The sequence below is a fragment of the Hyla sarda genome, chromosome 7, assembly GCF_029499605.1.
Source record: "Hyla sarda isolate aHylSar1 chromosome 7, aHylSar1.hap1, whole genome shotgun sequence".
Lineage (NCBI taxonomy): Eukaryota > Metazoa > Chordata > Amphibia > Anura > Hylidae > Hyla > Hyla sarda.
This window is the reverse complement of record NC_079195.1, coordinates 125,746,559-125,767,241: the sequence shown is the minus strand read 5'-3', so window position 1 is coordinate 125,767,241 and position 20,683 is coordinate 125,746,559. Positions and strand designations below refer to the sequence as shown.

Here is a 20,683-nt window from a genome sequence, read left to right as displayed (position 1 = left end):
AGTTAGTTGTAATTGTTTGATATATGTATTAACAATGGAAATAAGTTCTATTATGGTTACTGCATCAACGTGTTCTGTTCCTTTACTGGTAACAAGGTATGATCCTTGGGGAAAATGTATCAATAGCCTTTGAGTAGGTTTTTGCACCAAAAAATTGACTTCTTCTATGCTTTGCGCAAAAAAATGTTGCTTTTTCACGACAGTTTTCTGGTAGCAGTGAAAGATTCTCCTGCTAGTGTTTAGTTTATTGTCAACTGTGGTTAATATACTTTAAGCAATGCAAGTATATATTTCTCACAATATGCATGACTTTCCATGTAATCTTCGCTATAACATTAGACTTTTGTGGTAATGTTTTAACGCGTTGCTTCTAAATAAAATTCCAAAGGGAGTAAATAGCTGTGTACAAGAAGATGTCTACCCTAAGCTATTTTGTCTTTTTCCTTAATATCAGCAAGGGATTAAAGGGTTACTGAAGAAAGACAAAGGAAGCAGGAGATGTAGTTTGACAGTTTTGAATATATGTGCGGGACAACTTGAACCTTTGCAGCAATAATAGTGCTAATGTCCTTTCCCTCCGCAGAGAGAAGAGTGTCACCAGGGTATATCAATGTTAAATTGCCTAAAGCCATTTCTTTACTTGTGTATGTTCCTATTGAATCTGCAGATTTGTGGCTTTTGTTCATTGGTTCATTTTAGATAATTGTTGTTACAAAAATATTTATGGCAATATCAATGTGTTTGATCCAACACAGAGTTTCATGTCACGGCCTATTCTACTGAATTCAAGGCTATGTTCGCCTAGGGCACCTGTGCAACTAAAACAAAAGCTAAGAAACTTTGAAAAATTATAAATATTCCATAAACATTTCCAATTATTTTGTTCCTACAGCTCCTATGCAGAACTATGTTTCCCTATAGGAACACATGACAATCATGCTCCATGAAGTCTGATCCTGCAATAATGCTCTTCCCCATCTGTCTCTTGTCCTTGCTATAACATACTGAGGAGCTCGACTGTAGGATCAGACTACACAGGATTTATTTGTTGTCTGATGCCATGGAGATGCAAAGTCCATGGATCATAAAAATAGCTGTGAATGCTTAGATGGCTGTGTAGGCTATTGTGATGTGTCAGAATCATTCTATTATGCTGTGAAACCAGACATCAGGGCAATGTTTATTATTTACAATGTTTTCATTTGCATTCCTTTGTTGCAGCTGGGTGCTTTATATATTGCCATTTTTTTACCTTCCTTCCTGGGATTCCTGCAGTCCCTGCCTCTCCCTGCAAGAACAATAAAACTGTAAGATTGTATTTCAGGAAATGAAATGGAAATAAACATCTGACAGGCTTTGGAATTTAGCAGATGGAAACAATACATCTAGGGATGAGCGAATTGAATCTGACAAATCCGAATTTGTTACGAATTTCAGGAAAAATTTGATTCGTAACAAATGCAAATATTGCTGCACTTCGATCACGCAAATTGCTTAATTAAACTCCATTTAGTGCAGTCCCGGCTCCAGGGCATCTAAAATGGCGGATCCACATGTGAGGACATAGGGCAAGGAATCCTGGGAAGGCGGGAACAAGAGTAGGCGGGATGACCCTGAATCACATACAGCATGCAGCCTATCAGCAACCAGTCACCCCTGTGATGTCACAGGCCTATATAATCTGCAGCCATCTTGCGGCCAGTCACATCAGCGTTCTATTGCAGAGAGGGACAGACAGCAGTGTGTGTTGCAAAGAAAAATATTTTTACAGCATCGATTCACCTCCCAGTCACATCAGCGTTCTATTGCAGAGAGAGAGGGACAGAGAGCAGTGTGTTGCACAGAAAAGCTTTTTAACAGCAGCGATTCACCACAAGCCCAAATCCAGCCTAAAGGAGTGAGAATGAGAGAGAATGGAATTTTTGGGTGTAGTACACAGCGACTGTGTGCTGCAGCACTGGTGTGTACAACAACTAAAAAGCTAATAGTAGCCAGCCAGTTAGGGTGAGCAGAGGACTAAAAGCATATTGTCCTCTATTAAGTGTAACCTGTGCGTACATCTAAGTGGTGTACCATTTTGTTCCAGTTAAAGTCTTAAGGGCCTAGGCAACAGTACACACCTGCTTGTGTTGTGGACAAATACTGTTTTAAGCATACTGGAGCGCATTGTCCTCCCCTCATAAGTGCATACAACATTCGTACATCTAAGTGGTGAACTATTTTGTTCCTGTTAAAGTCTTAAGGGCCAAGATACTGTAAAAGGCCAGACAAAAGTACACACCTGCTGATGTTGTAGACAAATACTGTTTTAACACCTTGGGGACGGAGGGTTTTCCCATTTTTGCACTTTCATTTTTTTCCTCCTTACCTTTTAAAAATAATAACCCTTTCAATTTTGAACCTAAAAATCCATAAGATGGCTTATTTTTGTGCCATCAATTCTACTTTGTAATGACTTCAGTCATTTTACCCAAAAATGTACGGCGAAACGAAAAAAAATATCATTGTGCGACAAAATTGAAGAAAAAATGCAATTTTGTAAATTTTGGGGGCTTCCGTTTTCACGCAGTACATTTTTTGGTAAAAATGACACCTTAACTTTATTCTGTAGGTCAATACGATTAAATTGATACCCTACTTATATAGGTTTGATTTTTTTCGTACGTCTGGAAAAAATCATAACTATATGCAGGAAAATTTATACATTTAAAATTGTCATCTTCTGACCCCTATAACTTTTTTATTTTATTTTTCCATGTACGGTTTGGTATGAGGTTTTTAGCGGTACCATTTATGTATTGATCAGACTTTTTGATCACTTTTTATTCATTTTTTCATGATATAAAAAGTGACCAAAAATACGCTATTTTGGACTTTGGAATTTTTTTGCGCGTACGCCATTGACCGTGTGGTTTAATTAATTATATATTTTTATAATTCGGATATTTCCATACGCGGCGAAACCACATATGTTTATTTTTATTTTTATTTACACAGTTATTTTTTTTTTAAATGGGAAAAGGGGGGTGATTCAAACTTTTATTAGGGAAGGGGTTAAATGATCTTTATTCACTTTTTTTTTCCTATTCACTTTTTTTTTTCACTTTCTCTTTGCAATGTTATAGCTCCCATTGGGGGCTATAACACTGCACACACTGATCTTTTACATTGATCAATGGTATCTCATAGGAAACCAGTGATCAATGATTCTGGTGCTTGACTGCTCATTCCTGGATCTCAGGCACTGAGCAGTTCTTTGGCGATCGGACAGCGAAAACGAAGGTAGGGACCCCCCTGCTGTCCTGTCAGCTGTTTGGGATGCCGCAATTTCATCGCAGCGATCCTGAACAGCCTCCTGAGCGAACCGGCAATGCTTTACTTTCACTTTAGACGCGGCGTTCAACTTTGAACGCCGCGTCTAAAGGGTTAATAGCGCGCAGCACTGCGATCCCCGCGGCACTTTATTAGCCACGGGTCCCGCCGTTTGATAGGCGTGGCCCCACATTACAGAAAGGGAGTGGGCGAAGGGCATATAGGTATGCCCTCTGTCCCCAACAGGTTAAGAGTAGTGGAGCGTATTGTACTTCCCTCATATATGTACTAATTATGTCAGGCAGAGAAATGCCAGGACGTGCACAGAGGAGTGGCAGAGGCCTAAATTCATCAGGCAGAGGTCGCAGCAGACTAGGGGCGAGTGGCAGCAGGGGTCGCAGTGAGAGGCCTGAGCTCCCGGTATCAACTAGCAGTCGTGTCTCAACCAGCAACCCATCTGCTGTCATTGATTGGTTAACACGGTCATCTACTTAATCACAAGGGACATCTGACACCCCCAGTCAACAGACGGTGGGTTCCTCATACACAACCTTCAGTTGGCATGGCCCGGGAGCAGTCTCTGTCCTCCCATTGCCTCTGTTCTATGCTGTTCCCTCCCCTACAGAAGTATCTTATGGTGTGGGTTCAACTCCACAATTTAGTGAGGATGATCTAGAGGACAGCCAGCAGCTACTGCCCAGCCAAGAAGTGAAGGAGACATCCTCCACTTCCTCCGCTAGGCAGGCAAGTAGTGATGAGGAGAGTGGCGTGGGAAGTGGTCTTGCGAGCATCAGGCTCTAGAAGCAGACACTGTTGAGGAACCTGAGGAGAACATCAGTGACGTGCAGACACAACTCAATGATGAGTTATCAGCAAAAGAGGGTTGCAGGTTGCCCGTGAGGCAGCAGTTGAGCCAGAAAGGTGGCAGCATGGTTGGCAGATGGCAGTCAGCATTGTGGGTTGGCAGTCAGCATTGTGCCAGAAGTTGAAAGTCTGGAGCCAAACATGCCCGGGGTAGACCACCTGCTTTGCGACAGCCTACCTTCCCGGGAGGTAATGGAACAGGGGTTCCAGGATTCGGCGGCTGTAGCAGTCAATTAGTGCGGGCTGTTAATGGGAAAATCAGCTACTGGGCAGTGAGGCAGTTTTTCATCAAGCATCCGGAGAATGTTAACCTGGCCACAGGCAAGATGTGTTGGCAGAAGGTGAAGCATGGCCAGGGTCACAATGTTGGCACCATGGCCCTGCGTCAACATATGCAGCATCACCATAAAGCGGCCTGGGAGAACCGTGACTCCAATGTGGTGGTCCAGTTTGCTGCATCACCCAGTGGCACGCCGCTCCCTGTTTAACCTCTTAAGGACCCAGGACGTATGGGTACGTCCTGGGTCCCGGTTCTGCAATATAATGCGGGGGTCACACGGTGACCCCGCATCATATCTCGGCGGGCCCGGCGTCATAGTGAAGCCGGGACCCGCCTCTAATAGCGTGCGGCACTGATCGCTGTGCCGCGCGCTATTAACCCTTGAGCCGCGCGCTCAAAGCTGAGATACGCGGCTAAAAACAAAAGTGAAAGTTGCCGGTTAGCTCAGGGAGCTGTTCGGGATCGCCGAGGTATAATCGCAGCATCCCGAACAGCTGTAGCATAGGAGGAGGTCTTCTTACCTTCTCCTGTGCTGTCCGATCACCGAATGAATGCTTCAAGCCTGAGATCCAGGCTTGAGCATTCAGTCGCTGAAAATACTGATTGATCCATTCCTATGGAGATGGATCAAACAGTGTAAAAGATCCGTTAATGCAATGTTATAGCCCGCTATAGGAGCTATAATATTGCATAAGAAAAGTGTAAAAAAATCATTAACCCTTTCAATTATCCCTTCCCTTAATAAAAGTTTGAATCACCCGGCATTTCCAAGAATAAAAAAAACACAGTGTAAATAATAATAAAAATAAACATATGTGGTATCGCCAAGTGCGGAAATGTCCGAATTATAAAAATATACTCCTTTTTAAACCACTCGTTCAATGGCGTATGCGCAAAAAAATTCAAAAAGTCTGATCAGAACAAAAATGGTACTGCTAAAAACTTCAGATGACGGCGCAAAAAATGAGTCCTCATAGCGCCCTGAACACAGAAAAATAAAAAAGTTATAGGGGTCAGAAGATGACCATTTTAAACGTATACATTTTCCTGCATGTATTCATGATTTTTTTCTGAAGTGATACAAAATCAAACCTATACAAGTAGGGTATCATTTTAACCGTATGGACCTACAGAATAAATATAAGGTATCATTTTTGCCGAAAAATGTACTGCGTAAAAAACGGAAGCCCCCAAAACTTACAAAATAGTGTTTTTTCATCAATTTTGTCGCACATTGATTTTTTTCCCGTTTCACCGTAGATTTTTGGGTAAAATGACTAATGTCATTACAAAGTAGAATTAGTAACGCAAAAAATAAGCCATCATATTGAATTTTAGGTGAAAATTTTTAAGAGTTATGATTTTTTAAAGTTAAGGAGGAAAAATTGAAAATGAAAAAAACGAAAAAGCCCAGGTCCTTAAGGGGTTAAGCCAGCCAAGGCTCCGCCACCTCAGCTAAAGGGAGCTGTGTGTCATACCCATTTTCAGCAGCAGCCTGAGTCTACAGTCGTTAATGAGTAGCTTTCTTCACCCGCATAGTAAAGCAACTCATCATCAGCAGGTAGACCTGGAGCAGGACCTGAACCAGCAGGTGCTGGCATACTTTAACATGACCATGCCAACACACGTTGAAGATCCGATGGACTTCTGGGTCACCAAACTTGATTTGTGGCAGCACCTAGTTTGCCCTGGAAAAGCTGCCCTGCCCGGCCAGTAGTGTGCCCTCAAAGTGGGTGCTTAGTGCGGCGGGGGTATAGTAACCCCAAGGAGAACTTGTCTGTCCACGAAAAATGTGGAGAGACTGACCTTTGTGAAGATGAATCAGGCATGGATCAGCCAGGATTTCCACCCACCAATGCCTGATGCATCAGAGTAGATTGATCATGGTGCCACACCAACAGTTCACAAATATGTATAATGCAAAACAGTTAAAGTGCTGCTCCCCAGTTACAGACGTTCCTCAGCATCAGACCACAAGTAAGTATTGAGGATATGCATTAGTTAAATCTTACTTTTCTTATTATTAAATATATGTACCCAAAATTTTGGGGAAATCAAACAAGAGGAAAGGTGTGCAAAAAAACCATTAGTTTCCTGTGTGGGGCCACCCTTTTTAGGGAGACAAACACTTGACAAGAAGGGAATTAATAGGGTGAGAGTAGAGCCTTACAGGGGAATTTTTTACCCCCACCTGCTACAACGGACAATACGTTGTTCCCTTCCAACTTTTGAGGAAAGTGTTACTTGTCTTAAAAAGGGCGGCCCCACGCAGGAACCTCTACCTATTTCCACCTAAAAATCCTGGGAAATGGCAATGTTTGCAGGTGGAAATAGGGAGAGGTTCCTGTATGGGGCCGCCCTTTTTAGGGTGAGTAACACTTGCCAAGAAGTGAATTAATAATGCGAGAGTAGGGCCTTACAGGGGAAGTGTTTACCCCACCCGTTCCCTTCCACCTTTTAGAGGTCTTAGCATCACATCAATATTTGATGGTGTAGGTGGGTTGGGGTACATATATTTTATCCTAAGAATATTATTAAAAGTTATGTTTTACATAATGCATATCCTCAATACTTACTTGTGCACACTAACACATTTACAAAATAAACCGTTATCTTCTGCCTACCTGCCTCAGCTATTATTCTGATCCTGCCACCCGCCTGATGCCACACATCTCATGCCAAGTTCTCCTTTTTTCACCCACCTTCATCACGTGATATTGGTATTGCAACCCACCGCCCCACTATGTCACCAGGTCACTTTCAGGACTCTAGATGCTGCCAGATGCTGTTGCTGCCACCTCCAGGCTGTCTCATACTGCCACCATATATTCTCCTCAGGCTGTCTCAATCTGTAACTATAAACTATATGGTTTCCTCATGCTTCCGCCAACTCCAGGCTGTCATTCAGCCACTACATGGTCTCCTCATGCTGCTGCCACCTCCACGCTGTGTCATTCAGCCACTTTATGGTCTCCTCATGCTGCCACCACCTCCACGCTGTGTTATTCAGCCACTATATGGTCTCCTCATGCTGCCGCCACCTCAACGCTGTGTCATTCAGCCACTATATGATCTCCTAATGCTGCCACCACCTCCATTCTATGTCATTCAGCCACTATATGGTCTCCTCATACTGATGCCACCTCCAGGCTCTGACATTGTGCCGCTATGTGACAGTGATTCTAATACCGACGCCTCTAATCTGCATATCATTCTGAATAACAATATTATTTCACTAACCCAGCACACACCCTATGTGTGTTACAGTAAGGCAAAGTTTTTCTACACCACTATTGAGGCTCTCTGTAGGCCACAAATAGCCATTTTTAATACAGATTCACTGCAAATAAATTCGGACAAAACCAAATTTTCGGAAAATTTGGCGAATTGGACGAATTACATTTTTAAGTATTCACCCATCTCTAACTACATCATCAAACAATGCTATGTTATGCAAGATAATAACATATATATATATATATATATATATATATATATATATATATATACACATTGTATGTTCAGAGAGTTCATTTGAGAGTTAATTTGGCAAAAGGTAAATATAATAAAATTAAATAACTGTAATTATTGTTTTAAGCAACTATCATAATTGATTAAGTACTAATCTAATATGGTTTACAAGATGAATATTTCTAGTACATCACCAGGGTGTCTGGTTTATACTCCCATTTTAAAATAGATCATTATGGTGGTAACATTAGAGGAGGATTCCAACATTCAGAGCAGGGAGTGACTCAGAATAATTCTCAAAAATTCTCTGACAAATCAAGGAAAAAGGAAATATATTTGGACATTTACAGCAGACTAATTTAGGCAATGCTGTAAAAATCTGCAGCAAATATATAATGGGTGTCAGGGTAATGTTTAATATATAGAAAAGCACTACAGAAATGAAGTAAAACAATTTCCCCCTTTTTCTTGGTTGTAATAATTACAATTTATTTTCTGGAGGACTGGAGAATAATTATGAACACAAAATTATTTACCTTAGGCCCTGGAAGTCCAGGCAATCCCTAAAAATGAAATAAAGAGAACACATGATAAGAAACACTAAATGCTATTATGTCAGTAAAGTTGAATTCCAGTCATGTTTTGCTCAGGTAAGTAACCAGATGTTGTTGTGTCCCACACGTGTTATTGAAACCAAAAAATGGCCATGCATAGAGCATGAATATGCTTAAAAAGTTTACTTATTGTGCACTGTTTTAACCTATTACAGTCCACAGCTGCATGTTTAGCGTCTAAAATCTCCAAATATTTTTGGTTAACATAAAGGGAAAGTGACTGACTCTTCACTCGCACTAAAGCCAATATGCTGGGTTATAGTACAGGTGAACAGCATTAAAATGAGGGGTCACTTACTTTAATTGTTCCTGTATTGGCAAAGTTATGGTTGTTTTATCCCCTATTGCTATAGTGCATCTCTGCACAATGGAGGCGGGGTGACGGCTGAAAGTGCTTCCCTGTCTCCTCAATATCCATAACTATGCCCCTGTAATGAATAGGCTAATTTCTCCATTCTCACATCACTAGGATGTGAGAGCCTGCTGGTGCATGAGTGATCTGCTCTTGTAGCAGAATTGTGTAGCGAGGCAGCAGCACCTGCACTCTGCTACAAGAGCAGAGCACTCATGTGCCAGAAGGCTGTAATGTTCTAGTAAAAAAATAAAAATAATCCCCAGACAACTTGGGCTATTCATAAGAACGTACAAGATCTGTGGGTATACTCATTTTTTATATAGCAGAGCGCAGCATGTACTCACAGAGATCTTGGATGTTCTAATGAATGGCTCAATTTGGCTGGGGAATTATTTTTTTTTTTTTTTAAATGTTCACATAATGAGCTAATTTGGAGGGATAAAATTTTAAGTATCAAACTTTAAAAATACACATAACCTAATTACTATATATGTATCTTCTTTTATTAATTTTTGTTCTACAATAAATTATTTATTGGAAAGAGCACAGAATCGAGTTAATCTGTATTAGACGAGACCAGTGCCGTCCTTTTGCAACTTACCATTTTCAACTCTATCTCGGTATTCCTGCCGAGGATACCAGTCTAGGCACCGGTGGCTTGCAGCTTGCCTACAGCACCTTCTGAACCCCAAGACTGGGATGATATGCAGCAACACCAAGAGGTGTAGCAGGGGAGAGTCTCCTCTACCAAGGGATTCCCACGGGCATATGTCTGCAACTGCATCACATGTGGCACTGTCATCTTTCTTTTTCCTCTCCCTTTGCCATATATAAAACCTAAGAGGGAGGGAGGACTGGGGGTTCCACAGCATAAATTTTATAGTTTAGCAGATTTATTTAATATAAATGAGAAAAATATGAATTGCCAGAATGGTGTACATTTTTGATGCAGGGTCTAGAGGGTATAGATTAGCTTCCCTTGCTCCAAAATAGGTCACTAGGTTTAAGGGGAGTAGTTTGGGAACTCACTAAAAAACTTGAGGTAAATTCATAGTAATCAATTCACACTATTATGGAATAATCTTAAATTTGAGGAACTTAATCAAATTTACATTGACCAATATAGGAAATTTAAAAATGGGCACTGTCAGATTTAAAAACTCTTTGTTGTACATCTGGGCAAAACATTAATCTTTCTACTTTCAATGTTTTTTTTTTTATTATGTTCACCATTAACCTTTCCAATATACTTAATAACATTATTTTATTTCCTTTTTATAGAAATCATGGCTTTGTCCAAGCTTAAGCACAGTCATGGACAGAGTCCAGTAAGTAAGGGTGGGCTAGCACTCCTCTGTGCTCTCTCCTGTCTGATAGGACAGAAGAGAGCACAGAGGAGTACTATCAGACGGGGAGAGCACAGAGGAGTCCTATCCGACAGGAGAGAGCACAGAGGAGTACTATCAGACAGGAGAGAGCACAGATGAGTACTATCTGACAGAAAAGAGCACAGAGGAGTACTATCAGACAGGGAGAGCACATAGGAGTGCTATCAGACAGGAGAGAGCACAGAGGAGTACTATCAGACAGGAGAGAGCACAGAGGAGTATCATCAGACAGGAGAGAGCATAGAGGAGTACTATCAGACAGGAGAGAGCACAGAGGAGAACTATCAGAAGGGGAGAGCACAGAGGAGTGCTATCAGACAAGAGAGAGCACGGAGGAGTACTATCAGACAGGAGAGAGCACATAGGCGTGCTATCAGACAGGAGAGAGCACAAAGCAGTACTATCAGACAGGAGAGAGCACAGAGGAGAACTATCAGACAGGGAGAGCACAGAGGAGTACTATCAGACAAGAGAGAGCCCGGAGGAGTTCTATCAGACAGGAGAGAGCACATAGGAGTACTATCAGACAGGAGAGGGCACAGAGGAGTCCTATAAGACAGGAGAGGGCACAGAGGAGTACTATCAGACAGGAGAGAGCACAGAGGAGTACTATCAGACAGGAGAGAGCACAGAGGAGTATTATCAGACAGGAGAGAGCATAGAGGAGTACTATCAGACAGGAGAGAGCACAGAGGAGAACTATCAGAAGGGGAGAGCACAGAGGAGTGCTATCAGACAAGAGAGAGCACGGAGGAGTACTATCAGACAGGAGAGAGCACATAGGCATGCTATCAGACAGGAGAGAGCACAGAGGAGTACTATCAGGCAGGAGAGAGCACAGAGGAGTATTATCAGACAGGAGAGAGCATAGAGGAGTACTATCAGACAGGAGAGAGCACAGAGGAGAACTATCAGACGGGGAGAGCACAGTGGAGTATTATCAGACAAGAGAGAGCCCGGAGGAGTTCTATCAGACAGAAGAGAGCACATAGGAGTACTATCAGACAGGAGAGGGCACAGAGGAGTCATATCAGACAGGAAGAGAGCACAAAGGAGTGCTATCAGACAGAAGAGAGCACAGAGGAGTACTATCAGACGGGGAGAGCACAGAGTTGTGCTAGCCCCCCCCTCAAATATTGGACTTTTTCCATGCCTGTGCTTTAGCTTGGACAAAGCCATGATTTTATAAGCCATTATTTCTATAAAAAGTAAATATAATTTTCTTATGAAGTATATTAGAAAGGTTAATGTTTTGCCAAGATGTACATCATATAAAAAGTTTGTGTATCTGACAGTGCCTATCTAAGGGCATCACAAAAGTAAACAAGTACAGATTTAAAATTTACATATCTTAACCTATTTACTAGTGACTTTAGTTTGGGATGGGGTTTGGAGTTAAAATAGTCTTTTTAAGCTATTTTATGTTATGGTACTCTGGTACGGACTGCTAAACTGTATGAAGAAATTGAGAGCGTAATTTTAGAAGCTCAGTCCTTTGTAACAGCTCAGAGGTGTCACTGCCCAATAACGTTGAAGGATTTAGCCCAGGGCTGCCTGGACATGATGCAATGTGATCGAGGGGTATCCTCATCTGACAGCTGAATTAAGTTTTTCTAGAGCAGACACTAATGGCACTCTGTTCTGTATAAACTCTCTGCATGGCACTTTTCATGAGCAGGTTCTGTAACTTTGCCACTACTCGAATCAACTTGGATCGTTGTAAGTAGTGTACTTAGAATAGTGTTTGACTTACTTTTCCATCTTTTCCAGGTTTACCCGACTCCCCTGCCTTTCCCTGGGAGAAAATAAGGGATAGAAATAGAAATAGTTAGACTCAATTGATCACTAATTCTAAGTCAGTGTAAGTGCTCTTGTCCAGCTGGGAATAGCACGAGTCGGGACTTCAAAGTCTCCTGGGGTCTTTTTTTAGTTTGATTTTCTGCTGAGACCAGGATCATTACAAGTCAGAGTGTTACTTCCTCTCCCTGGTATTCGAGTTGAGAGTGGAGGAAATAACATTGGTGTCAGCCTGTGACACATGTGTTTGGATAGTGATAGCCTTGATAGAGACGGGAGCAATGAAAACACTGGAGAAGGAACATTTGCCATTTTTTTTCTCCCATTTCTAGTCAATATTCAGAAACTGGCAGATTTGACAGAAAAATAAATCACTCAAAAATGCTACTGTAATTTTTAGACTATTTGTCATATAGAAAATAATCAATGCTTACACAATATGTTCTATTTTTTATTAGAATCATAGAATACATTCAGTCACATAGGTTCAACAGACATTGATGGCATGATAGTATGTCACCAATGTCAAAGTGTTGTAACCTCTGCAAATCACTAGTTCAATTTGACAGTTAGCAGTGCTAACAAAGCACCATTCCAAAAAATCTTCTATTGTCTGCGTTCTTCGTTTTTTTTTACTTTAATTGACTACAACTGATTATAATGTAGTATACTTTATCATGGCTGTATGCCAGTTTTCTGGCATATAAAAGTTGTAGATTTCTTGCTCATACCAAGGTTTTGTTCAATAATTAAAAACTTTTTGCCTTTCTCTGACCCCTGCACCACTTTTACCAAAAGTGGGCGGGCAATTGTGGGAGGGGGCATGACCTCCCACAACCTTGCCGATTTATCATAACCTATACAAAAAACTTCAATGGGTTATACAAAAAATCTACTCAAGCTCAGAGCTGGTGTAGATTTCAAAGTCTGGTGCTTGGACAGTACCAAAAAAAAACCTTTTATTTATGGGGAGTTGTTTTAAAAATAGTACATATACTATATTCCCCTACTCTAAGCCCCCACACCCAAGCTCCTATTCCTCTACTGTTCACTGCATTCTTCTTTTTTGCCCTCAGATAACCCCTTATATTATCTTACAGCTGCTGGTCATGTATATAATTTATAGTGGTGCTTTAAACCAAAGGCACCAGATAACACTTCCTGATGTGTAAAGGGTGATATGAAACTTACAGGTGGCCCTGTAACCCCAGGCAATCCTGGATCTCCTTGAGGTCCTGGTGGCCCAGGAGGTCCAGGTGGCCCAGGTAACCCAGGTGGGCCTTGGATTCCTGCTTGTCCTTGTTCTCCCTAGTTTAAGGAAACAAAGAAAGGAGAAGAACACAAATTAAGTAAAACAGTTATCTATTTCATTGTGCAATAAATAAGCATTAGGCAGCAATAGGCGCTTTTTTTGGTCATATAAAGAAATATAGTAATAACATTACAAGCAAGCTTTATTTTTTTTATTAGTATGCATCAAACATCAAGGGGTTTCCTATAACAATATTTGAAAAAGTTAAATATGCAACATATGGATACTACTGCCATTATAAAAAGAATTAAAGGGGTACTCCGCCCCTAGACATCTTATCCCGTATCTAAAGCATAGGGGATAAGATATATGATTGCCCCGCAATCTCTCCTGCAGCACCTCCGTCTCTCAGCTGCACAAAGCGGGAATCGCTCTGTTGTTGATGACGGGCAGTGCAGGGGACAGAGTATCGTGACATCACAACTCTGCACCCTCATGACATCAAGCCCCACCCCCTCAATGCAAATCTGTGGGAGGGGGCGTGGCGGCCATCATGCCCCCTCCCATGCTTGCATTGAGGGGGCGGGGAATGACATCATAAGGGGGCGGAGCCTTGATGTCACGATACTCCGTCCCCTGCACCGCTCCTCATTAGCAACAGAGTGATTCTCGCTCTGTGCAGCTGAGAGACGGAGGTGCTGCAGGAGAGATGTCTAGGGGCGGAGTACCCTTTTGAGCATGTTTCTGAAGTGATTTGGAGTCGTAGCTGTGCACAGTTGCCTATTCTACAATGTGTGGCCATTTAACATGTAGGACTAACAACGAATCTCCCTTAAAGGAGAACTCTGGAATAGGAAAATTATCGTCCATACTGCCGGCAGTAAAAAAATAAACAGGTACATACCTTCCTTCGCTCCCCCGGTGCCTCCTGATCGGTGAGTCATACTGCACTTAGCTAATCACTGGCCGCAGCAAAGTCCCAACTCGGCCGGCGATAGGCTAAGTGGCAGTGTGAGAACGCTTAAAGACACACAATTCTTCACTACACCGGCACCTGCTGCCGGGGCCGAAAACGTCACTCTGCCGCTCAGCCTATAGCCGGCCGAGTTGGGACTTCGCTGCGGCCGGTGATTGGCTGAGTGCAGTATGACTCGCCGACCACCAGCAACCAGGAAGAGGTGGTTACAGGAGGCACCGGGGGATAGAAGGAAGATATGTACCTGTTTATTTTTTTACTGCCGGCAGTATGGATGATAATTTTCCTATTCCGGAGTTCTCCTTTAAGATCTATTATAATTGCATAATCCTAAGGGTGCTCATTTTAGAGTGGCAGCCCCTTATAATGACACCAGGCCTCTGGCATCTATGTTGTTAGAACGATGATTTCTTAGAGGGACAACATATCTTCTAATAATATTCTGCTCTGAAATTCTATGTGCCCGAGCAGTGTGCTACACTTACAGCCGGGATTATGATTGCCGCTGCTACAAGAATGCTTCAATGACATGTCCTTTATTTAACTATCATCATTGTTGCTTATTGGAAAACAGCCTATAATAGGGGATATTTGCTACAATGTATATTTTGCTACCTTGTAGCATATTCCTGTACTCAGCTAGGTCAATCTCCCACATATACCGACTTTGGGAGAGATTTATCAAAACCTGTGCAGAGGAAAACTTGCCCAGTTGCCCATAGCAACCAATCAGCTCACTTCTTTCATTTTTATGAAGGCCTGTGAAAAATGAAAGAAGCGATCTGATTGGTTGCTATGGGCAACTGGGCAAGTTTTCCTCTGCACAGGTTTTGATAAATCTCCCCCTTTATCTTATGATTCCTGGATGCGAAAACTGCTATGGAAAATACAGTTTCACTCACACTACTTCACTACCACTGATCCTCCTGAGCAGTGACCTCACATCTAGTGGGTTAGCACCTCACATAGCTATGGCAGCTAATCATAGTGGGGTCCTGTTGATGGGGCCATACTATCATTGTCTACTCTAGGTAAGTGGTATATTGTCTCAATCACTACCTGAAGAAGAGGCAGAGGGTGAAGCATCAGGCAATTTTTTAGTAGTAGTACAGTAGAGTGTTTTATATACATTTATTGTGTATAATACATTTTAATGGAGATTATAGGCTGAATAGACCAATTATTGGCCTGTGTAAAGGGCTCAGAGATCAGCTGATCAGTTGAACATGTAATTACTCATTTGTTGGCCGATCACTGGGTTTATGCAACACTAAAAGTTATTATTGGTTGGCCACACTTCTCCATGTAAACAGGGAATCTGTGGCTGACAATGATGCACGTGAAGGGCTGCATGAATGATCCAGAAATTGAGTCAAGTAAAAGGCACATTAAATGAGCACTGATCTGCTAAATCAGCGCTCGTATCGGGCATAGGTCTACCCATATAGAAGATCCCAAAGTTATGTTGGTTTGGAAAAAGTTACACTTGAAATGACTCGCAGGTCTACTGTGAAGACCAGTGAAAGAGCTGCTTAGGGAATGCTGGGATATTTTTAGCTATTAATTACTAGCATACTGCTTGGGATATTTTAAGTTGAGATTGATATACACCAATAAATATCCTAGGCAACAAGGTAATCTGCAGTGCTGGCTTATTAGTGGCCTCACGGTCCTAACATATGGTCTGATCAACAACAAAGGAGTTATGCCTTAGCTTATGACTGCTCTAATCCTGAGATATGGTCGGTCATTCAATGACTTCACTTCTGAAACATATCTCACCAGCAACGTTATAGAAGGAAGAAGTATTTTTAATACTGGGAGGGTATTCTGGTCAAATGCTAAGAAATACAGGGTATCTTTGCATTAGATAGTTACTAAATAAATCTTTTATAAAATAAAATCTTTTATATGGAGGAACTATAGGGTAGAATTATTAAAGCGACTATGCCAGGAGATCAATGCTACCTGAAACTTGGGCAGCATGAAAAAGTCACAGGCTATGTTTTATTTGCATATATGGAGAGACTTGTCAAGCAGTGGAGCAGACAGAAGCTTCATGGCACTTCACTTCTGTGCCCTGGATCATTTTTAAATTATGCTTTTTCTGAAACACTGAAGTGTTTCCGATAGAACATCTGATTGTAGAGCGCTTTCTGCTATTACATGCTGCCTGTGGTTTGTCCAGTATGATATTCCTGACAAACTCGCCTATTTTCCACTGTTTAATAAATTAACGTGTATTGAAAATGGTAAATAACATTTTACTATCCATCTTTCATGCGTTCCTTCTGCTTCTGCTGCAAGCTCTCAGCTCTGATGTTTTCATTACCTCACATCCTGCCTAGCGTACATCCTACAAAAGATTTCCAATACCTGCTGTACACTCAGTCTCGTAATTCGGCCATCTCTATCTCCCTCCCCTTGTTTGGGAAGCTCCTGTGGGTGTAGTGGGCAGGTTTAGTCAAGAAGGTATAGTGAGAGGAAGATAGAGTTGCCTGAAATCCCAGCTAGAGTGTACAGAGGGAGCAGAAAGTCTATTACAAGATGTACACTAGACTTTAAAGGTGTACTCCGGTGGAAAACTTTTTTCTTTAAATCAACTGGTGCCAGAAAGTTAAACAGATTTGTAAATGACTTCTATTAAAACAAAATCCTAATCCTTCCAGTACTTATTAGCTGCTGAATACTACATAGGAAATAATTTTCTTTTTGGAACACAGTGCTCTCTGCTGACATCATGACCACAGTGCTCTCTGCTGACATTTCTGTCCATTTTAGGAACTGTCCAGAGCAGCATATGTTTGCTATGGGGATTTTCTCCTACTCTGGACAGTCCTTAAAATGGACAGAGATGTCAGCAGAGAGCACTGTGGTCATGATGTCAGCAGAGAGCTCTGTGTTCCAAAAAGAAAATAATTTCCTCTGTAGTATTCAGCAGCTAATAAGTACTGGAAGGATTAAGATTTTTAAATAGAAGTAATTTACAAATCTGTTTAACTTTCTGGCACCAGTTGATAAAAAAAAAAAGTTTTCCACCGGAGTACCCCTTTAAGCAGAGTAGTTAAGACAACAGAGCAGACAAAATTTGCATTCGTTTTTTACAACTGGACCCCTGCTATTCTATTACACCAAACCTTTGTCACTATAGAACCTTACTAGTCTAAAAAAAAGGGTCGATGACAGCATCCAGGTGGGGTTTAATAATACTTCAATAACCGCATAGTTTAGACAAAAATTTAGCTTTCTTAATACTTGAGGAGGAATCTTACTGAACCCTACCTTAGCACTGACATTGACCTTTATTTTTGGCTGATACACAGGCAATCCAGAAGGATCCTTGGCTTGATGTACTTGTGTCCTTTATGGATACCTTAGTGAGATGTTTGTCCTGTGTGCTGTTGACTACTATGTGCTTCTACATTACTATAGAACCTTACTGCCATCTAAGTCTGGTGCAGTAGAACATAATATGGGACTGGGCTTTATAATTCTTTTGGTTAGGAATTAATATTTGCATTTGCATTATCATGCGGAGCACTCAGTATCACTGTAAAAATAATTACGCAAAAGCAAAAAAAAAAAAAAAAAAATCATCCACAAATACAATAATGCATACTGCTTAAATCTATAAGAAAACCTTTGGGAAGCAAGCCAGAGAATGAGCCAGCATGGCAAGCAAGTAAAGGAGTGTACCTGGAAGATGCGCTTCCTTACGATGGCTGGCTGAACCGCCCGCACTGTATTTATCATAGCAGGCAACAGCTGATGGGGGACATCAGACCAGAAAGTCCCAGGGCAAGGGTGAGAGGAAACAGTGCAAGATGGGCCAGCAAATTGTGACAAGTCAGAAGATCAGACAAGACAAGAGAAGAAAGAACAGAGAAAGGGTAACAGAATGTTTTACTGTGAAACAGTACAAGAAGGAAGAGGAAACCATTCAGGTACCGCTCTTTAAACCCCAGATTATGTATTTCATTCACTTCTAATGAAACGGCTCCATAGAAATCAATGATAATAATCATGATGTTAATAGTGGTTATATAGTAGCCCATGTGTGGCTTGGAGTGGAACACAGAAGCTTGAGTAGCACCACTGTTTAATCCATGGAGAAGTTCTTTAATACAGAATTGTACACTGACATGTGTGATCTTGTATGACAGTGTCAACCATGTCAAATATCAAGAATAAATGAAATTATCTGCAGGGGGAAACATTGCTGTGCATGTGTATAGATTACTGCAGGGAACGGTAACAAAGAAATGTAAGTATATCCTATGATGTGCAAATACACATACATTTTACTTGGATCTTTTATGTGTTACATAGTGTTTTAAATATTCAGTCTTCAAAGAGAATACATTATGTTGTGTTATCTCTGAAGGCAAGAGACAAAACCAACAAGTCTATGGCAATATATATATTACATTTGTAAAGTCTTCAGACTCTTTCACTTTTTTGTTCAACAAAATTCCAGTTTTTCTTTGTACTTCTGCAAGCAATACCCCATAATGTGAATGTGAAAACAGAACTTTTTAAAAGTTTAGCAAATCTATTAAAAAGGAAAAAAAAATGGCATGGACATAACTATTCAGTCCCTTCAGTCAGTACCTAGTTGAAGCCCCTTTAGAAATGATTACAGCCTCCAGTCTTCTTGGGTATGATGTCCCAAGGTTTACACATCTGGATTTTGGGATTTTCTGCCACTCTTCTCTGTATATCTTCTCATTTTCTCTCAGGTTGAAAGGGCACTATCAGTGGATAGCCATTTTCAGGTTTCTCCAGAGATGTTCACCTGGGTTTAAGAGCTCATACTTGGCCACTCAAGGACATTTACAGAGTTTTTCTTAAATAGGCACTCTCATTAAAACTAATTTTTGCTATTGCACTCCTTATGGTAAATAAAAAATATTTCTAATATACTTTGTTTAAAAAAAAAAAATCTATGTTTTATTTGTGCTTAAAAAAGCTCAAGAGCACATTTTCCCCCATCTTATACACAGACTTAGGACTGAAGTCCAAACACAGGAAGTGCCGCCTGGAGTGCTGAGGGGGGGGTGTCCAACCAACAGCTTATGGCAGTTAAGTGTGAGTGGAGCTATGATTGGATGATGCTGGACACCCCCCCCCCCTCAGCACTCCAGGCTGCACTTCCTGTGTTTGGGCTTCGGTCCAAAGTCTGTGTATAAGATGGGGGGAAATGTGCTCTTGAGCTTTTTTAAGCATTTTTTTTTTTTTTTTAAACAAAGTATATTAGAATTTTTTTTTTCATTTACCATAAGGAGTGGAATAGTGCAAGAGAGTTACCCTTTGAGCCACTCCTGTATTGTCTTGGCTGTGTGCTTAGGGTCATTATCCTATTAGTAGATAAACCTTTGACATAGTCTGAGGTCCAATGCACTCTGGATCAGGTTTTCATTAGGGATTTCTATGTACTTTGCTCAGCTTTCCCTAAACTCTGACCATTCTACCTGTCCCAGCCACTAAAAAACATCCCCACAGCATGAGGCTGCCACCACCATGCTTCACTGTAGGGAAGGTATTGATCAGGTGATAAGCAGTGCCTGGTTTCCTCCAGACATGACATTTAGAATTGAGGCTAGAAAGTTCAATAAAGGTTTTATCAGACCAGAGAATCTTTTTCATAGTTCTTTACATGTCTTCTTGTAACTCTAGATAGGCTTTCTTGTTTCTTTTACTGAGGAGAGACTTCTTTCTGTTGTTCCAATCTTCTTCTATTTATGGAAACTTTCAGTGCAGCAGACGTTATTTTGTACTTTTCTCCAGATCTATGCCTCCACTGAATCCTGTCTCTGAGCTTTACAGGCAGTTGTTTCCAGCTCATGGTCTAGTTTTTGCTCTTACATGCAATGTCAGCAGTGAGACATTATATAGATATGGCTGTTTCTTGCCAAATCATTTCCAATCAGCTGAATTTACCACATGCGACTCCAATGAAGGTGCAGAAACATCTCCAAGAAGATCAAGAGAAATGGGGGACCCCAGGAGGCTAAAGTGTCATAGCAAAAGGTCTAAAGACTAATGTGTATGTGAAATGTTAGTTTGTCCTTTTTTAATACATTTCCTAAAATGTCTAAAATTCACTTCATTCACTTCATTACAAGGGGATATTAATTGCAAAATTTTGAATGAAAACTTTATTTTTTTACATTTTAGCAAAAGGCCACAACACAACAAAATGTGAAAGGGTCTGAAAATGTTTCGAATGGTAGTAAGCATTATATAAACTCATAGATAGGCATTTATCAAGCGATTTAGTTAAAAAAAATTTTACTAAAAATGTTGCACAAATGTCGCATCTGCGACTACGCGATTTTTCGTGCGACATTTTGACTGGAAAGCGAGAAAAGCAA

At 41.0% G+C, this 20,683-nt stretch overlaps 1 protein-coding gene across 1 annotated transcript in view; it reads right to left on the bottom strand.

Moving 5' to 3' along the window:
• The window catches only part of LOC130282440 (collagen alpha-1(XIII) chain-like), a 191,643-nt gene that overhangs the window by 100,728 nt on the left and 70,232 nt on the right, over positions 1-20,683 (bottom strand). The window contains exons 11-14 of the mRNA XM_056530694.1: positions 13,273-13,389; positions 12,038-12,079; positions 8,464-8,490; positions 1,253-1,288 (exon numbers count right to left, since the gene is read on the bottom strand). Coding sequence (XP_056386669.1) covers positions 1,253-1,288; positions 8,464-8,490; positions 12,038-12,079; positions 13,273-13,389 — 222 coding nt within the window. The remainder of the gene's footprint in view (positions 1-1,252; positions 1,289-8,463; positions 8,491-12,037; positions 12,080-13,272; positions 13,390-20,683) is intronic.